Consider the following 5,206-nt stretch of genomic DNA (forward strand, 5'->3'; position numbering starts at 1 on the left):
ACATTTTAAACTTGGGGGTGCACAAGTCCCCTGTGCACCCCCTAGTTGCGCCAATGATCCACGGTTATCTAAATAACCACGGTTATCTCTTACCAATTACCATTGATTCTAATTATACCAATGATAATACCATAGACATATAATAGAATTCTATTATATTATGTTGAGACCACGATTAAAGATAAATCCATTGTATACATACAAACGTGGTTGACACAGAACAGATTAAATTTAATCTAAATTCATGTATTCTGTGATCAAGAATCAAGACACAAATACTCATTGACCTCATATCAAGGTCAAATAGGTACCTAAGGTACAAAAATCATAATTGTGTCATTACTGCACACAATTCGAGTCAATTATTAATATTATAGTCAAATTGTAAAGTCAGTTTTTAATTGGACATAACATATTAGAAGACGTAAATATGTTTATTTAAATCACCTTAAAAAAAATAATAATAAATGAGACGTAGTTAAAATAGATAAAATGTATATATTTTAAATTGATAAAAATACAAAAATGAATGGTTAGTTGACAATTTGCAACACTTTATATTTCTTAAATTGATCAAATAAAAAATTTTAAAATAAATATATTTAAAATATGCGCAATAATACTAAAAGAACAGCTGCACTAGCGAACAAGTTATCTATGTTTTTTTTTAAATTTTGATTCTTTATCTTATATCCTGTGTAATCCACTTGACCCATTCTCACTTTTTTGTCCAATATTTTGAATATTTTATCCTCTGTAGTACTAATTTGTTTTATAATATTAATGGCTCTATGACCTTTCTGTTGATCCAAACGATAATTATTATTTCCTAAGTACTTTATTGTAGCATCCAAAGTATGCAATTGTCTAACTATTATCCCCAATGTCTGTGCAATTTTTTCAGCATTCATATTGTCATTTTTAAGACCTAAAGAATGATTAGACCAACTCCACAAATGATAACATTTAAGAGCTGTAGCCAAAAGTTTACGATGTGGTGATAAAGTGATTCCCATATTAACAAATTGATCATCATTTCCAGTAAGTATACTTTTAAAAGTTACATTATTGGAAACTAGATGATCAGTATAGATTTCCATTGATAACGTTTCTAAAAATGATTTAATGTCTTTACTAAAACCATTTTCCAATTCAGTCATAACTTCATTCCAGTACAATTGTTCTTCTCCTGAATAATAAACTTCTAATTGTGCATTTTTATAATCCATATTCAATACATTTAAAATATCAACCATGTTTTTACTTTCAGCTATTCTATGCACTGTTTGACATTTATTGTCAGTGGCGTCCTTGTCAGCTCCTTTTGATAATAGAAATTTCACAATATGTACATGGTTCTTACGTACTGCTGAAAACAAAGCCGTCTCTCCAGACTGATGATCTTTCAACTCTATATCTGCACCATGATCGACTAGAAATTCTACTAATTCCAACCAACCATTGGAGCACGCATACATAAGTGCTGTCAGTCCAGTTCTATCTTTTGAGTTGATGTCAATACCATTAACATTTGCAAAAAGCTTTAGACAATTTAATAAGTCCAATTCATTAGAAGTTCTAGTACAATTGCATACACACATTATAACATTATGACAATCATACTCAATTAATGGATCAGCACCTTTCTGTAAGAGATATGTTACAGCATCTAAAGATCCATTAGATGCGGCATGCATCAGAGCAGTCCAACTATTATGCAAATAACTGTTGATGTTAACAGTTCCAGATTTTAACACACGGGTAATTTCTGATACATTATTTGTTGCACAGGCGGTTTTTAATGTTAATTGAAAATCTTCTACTTCTGGTTTTACATAATATGACTTGTGTTCAATAAGATCACCAAATTCATCATACTCGTCGCTTTCCCAGCCTCCTGGAACAATGTTTTTCTTAAATTTCATTTTGACACTTATTGGCACTAGAACAAATAATATTGAATATTATTAATTTATATTTCATTTTAATTAAATTTAGAACGCACATATTTAAATAAATAAATTACACTTTTAAGCTACAGATATTATGTAATCATTACTCTTATATACTTAATAGTATTATAACACCACACAATTGATACCAAATACCAGAGTTCCTTGGTATTTGGTACTGATTCATGATGTAGATTGTATATACATCATCTACTGGTTATTGGTATTGTATTGGAGGCTGATCTAGGGTACACGACAAATATTATTATTTAAATCCAAAAATAGTTCATTTAAATTTTTGTTAAAATATATGAAAATTACTATGAAAACAAACAAGCATAATAAATTATTTAAAATATTTGTCATTTTCAAACTAATTAACTAAAAAATTAAATCAAAATTGTTGATCCCCTACCAAAGATTAAATCAGCAGTGAACCATTTATTATTTAATCAAAAATATATACATAGGTACATAAAAATTAGAAACTATAAAGTATTTTAAAGTTGAAACATTGACATAGTGGCGTACCCATGGGGGAGGGCTAAAGGGACTACACCCACCCCACCCATTTACAGTATTAAAATATAAAAAGTATATCAACTACTTAGCAGTCAGCATTGAACATTTTAAATATCAAAAACATACCTAATAAACAATATTATGATCATATACTGGAAGCTCAAGCAAAACACCATTATATTTAAATTCAGTGACAAAATTGGATTTTCTTGTGTCACTTGAAATTTCAGTAACTTTATTCCCTACACGTTACAACTCAGTATTTCATTTAACATGCATAATAACAGCATATTTTATAGGTATCAACGCTAATAAGCAAGGCAGAGGACTTGTAGCTCTAAAAAAATCACCAAATATGCACTTATATATACAAAATATGCATTTTAAAATGAATATTTTTGAACAAAAAATAAGAATTTTTCTGTATGTCTCTATTATTTTAATGAACAAATTTTATTTACAACTTAATTTAACAACTATAGCAACCCACTGCACAAGATTAAATTATTACACAATATTATAGAGATGTTATCATTGTGTTTAATTATACTTATTAGTCTATTTTAGTTATAAACTAATTTTTATTTATTTATTTATTGACATTGATATTTATATTCGATATGGTATGCAAACTAGTATGTATAACCATTGAGTATTGGTATGAAACCGGGGTTTCAACACAAATAATTTAACGCACGATTAGATTGATATTAATTATATAGGTTTTACTACGAGTTTTAACTTTAACTAGTTGTACAAATAATATAAAATGCTCTTCTTAAATATACGTTACGTATAATGCTCTGTTCTAATACGACTGACTAACCTCATCCCTGTGTGTCGGTTAGGTCTAGTTATCGTCTAGTCAGCGGATTCCTGTCGAGGAGCGTTGACCAACACACTATTCTTATACTGTTAATATTATATTATTATATGTGAACATAATATAATAGAATATTATTCAGGGGTTCACAACAGTATACAGTATATCAAAACCAAGATACACTTATATAATCTAAATTTTTTTTTTTAATTTTTTGGCAGGCGAAATCGAGTTATAGTTACAACTAAAATGGATGTTGGTTTATCCAAAGTTAATAGCCTCAAAAATGACTGGATTGTTTTCAATAAAAGTTATTTCAATAGATTATTGCTTGAAAATTGGAGGGTGTATACAGCTTGATTTTACAACTCATATACCTAGGCTGTAGATAGGTAAAAGGTAGCTCACACACGATTTTTTCTAGCATACTAAAAAAGAAATTTTTTTTTTGTCAATCTTAATGGTTGCAATTTGTTACATATTATATTGACATTATAATTAAAAGAAACATGGTATATACCTACATTTTATGTGAATATATTTATTAAAAATACAAATCTTTGGGCCTAGACAATGTCGGTTGGGACAGCTAGCCTATTGTATAAAATTTAGGAACTAAGACCCTCCAAATTATTGTAATTAAACAAATTAAACAATTGTGTAAAAAAAAAATTGTTTAAATTTTATTTAATTTTATAATTTGAGTGATTAAAATACAACGTATGATAGTACCTGTTTTAAGTTTTTGTTTTCTAAATGCTCGTTCAGATTTTTGAATATTTATGTTAAACGCTGGACACATATTTTGATAGTAAAAATTAAAAATAAACGTCATATCGGTACAACCAAAAGCAGTAAACATGATTATTCTTCAATGTAATCATAGTATTTTAATAGGATTGAAGAAATAGAAAAACAGACATGTTGTACAGTTTAATAATGAACAGAAAATAAAAAATAAAATCACACAGCTCAATGGCATTGAACAAAATATAGTCTACTTGCATAACATTATCCAATAACTACAAACTAGTGGTTAAGAAACTACATACTACAGTATACTCTACATAGGTCATATTATAAGACAATTATTATTATTACCTACCTGTTTAGATGATGTAACGCGGCTAATGAGTAATGATAATAATGTACAATATTCATGAATTATGTGATTCAAACAGCTGGCAGTTGATGTAAATGTTATTAAACCGTATCGCGATGTTAAGTACTTGGTAATGTATTATACTATAATATTTGAACTTAGAGTTAGGTTAATAAGTTCTCAGTACAGTCAAAACTCAAAGTTCAATGATAAAACATTATTTTTTGGTTTTCCACAGATCACAATTATACCCATTACCATGGCTTAAGTTTATCTTAAGCCATGCCCATTACCCATGAAATATTATGAAATATGATATTAGATAGATAACAGATAAGGTCCTGTTTATACCACGGACTAAACTGTTTATAGGATTTTTTGTTCTATGTTTCCGGTAACCGGTTTTTAGTTTTTCCTTTAATAATAAATAATAAAATTGTTGGTGAACGATCACCTTGATCCCCATTACCATTGATAAACGATTATACCACGGACTAGATGGTAAGATGTATCCATGAAGACTATGGATATATTATGAATTTTAATATCTTCATGGATATAGAATATCTTTATATATTTATAATTTATATCCATAGACCTATAAACTAGTTTATGCCCTATGGGCCCATATGGACAGTGTCGGCCTGGCACACCAAAGGCCCATGGATCAGTTTTTTTAAGGGGCCCCATAAATCAAAATTAAATATAAAGGCCCCAAAAAACTTTATTTAACATTTTCACTACCTACCATTTTTACTTTAAGAAAACATTTATTCAAATTCTAATTTTTAGAATTTTTAAGTATAT

General features: G+C 28.4%; 1 protein-coding gene across 2 annotated transcripts; it reads right to left on the reverse strand.

Moving 5' to 3' along the window:
* Positions 1 to 478: 478 nt before the first annotated feature.
* LOC100164615 (ankyrin repeat, SAM and basic leucine zipper domain-containing protein 1) lies at positions 479 to 4,660 on the reverse strand. 2 transcript variants are annotated; one of them, XM_001943230.3, is made up of 2 exons: positions 4,403 to 4,660; positions 479 to 1,942 (listed from the first exon to the last, which is right to left on the reverse strand). In XM_001943230.3, exon 2 carries the CDS (start codon positions 1,923 to 1,925, stop codon positions 603 to 605), a length of 1,323 nt encoding a protein of 440 aa, XP_001943265.1. In that variant the 5' UTR covers positions 1,926 to 1,942; positions 4,403 to 4,660; the 3' UTR covers positions 479 to 602. The 2 variants fall into 2 exon arrangements, with proteins under 2 accessions (XP_001943265.1, XP_001943205.2); XM_001943170.4 differs by lacking the exon at positions 4,403 to 4,660 and adding an exon at positions 4,030 to 4,382.
* Positions 4,661 to 5,206: the final 546 nt, after the last annotated feature.

The sequence above is a fragment of the Acyrthosiphon pisum genome, chromosome A1 (assembly GCF_005508785.2).
Source record: "Acyrthosiphon pisum isolate AL4f chromosome A1, pea_aphid_22Mar2018_4r6ur, whole genome shotgun sequence".
Lineage (NCBI taxonomy): Eukaryota > Metazoa > Arthropoda > Insecta > Hemiptera > Aphididae > Acyrthosiphon > Acyrthosiphon pisum.

What these genes read in the sequence shown, in the direction of transcription:
- LOC100164615 (XM_001943170.4), bottom strand. Translation starts at nt 4,159, where the DNA reads ATGTTTACTGCTTTTGGTTGTACCGATATGACGTTTATTTTTAATTTT. An exon ending in AAAACAAAAACTTAAAACAG is followed by an intron (nt 1,943 to 4,029) that starts GTACTATCATAC and finishes TATTTGTTCTAG; the next exon opens with TGCCAATAAGTGTCAAAATG.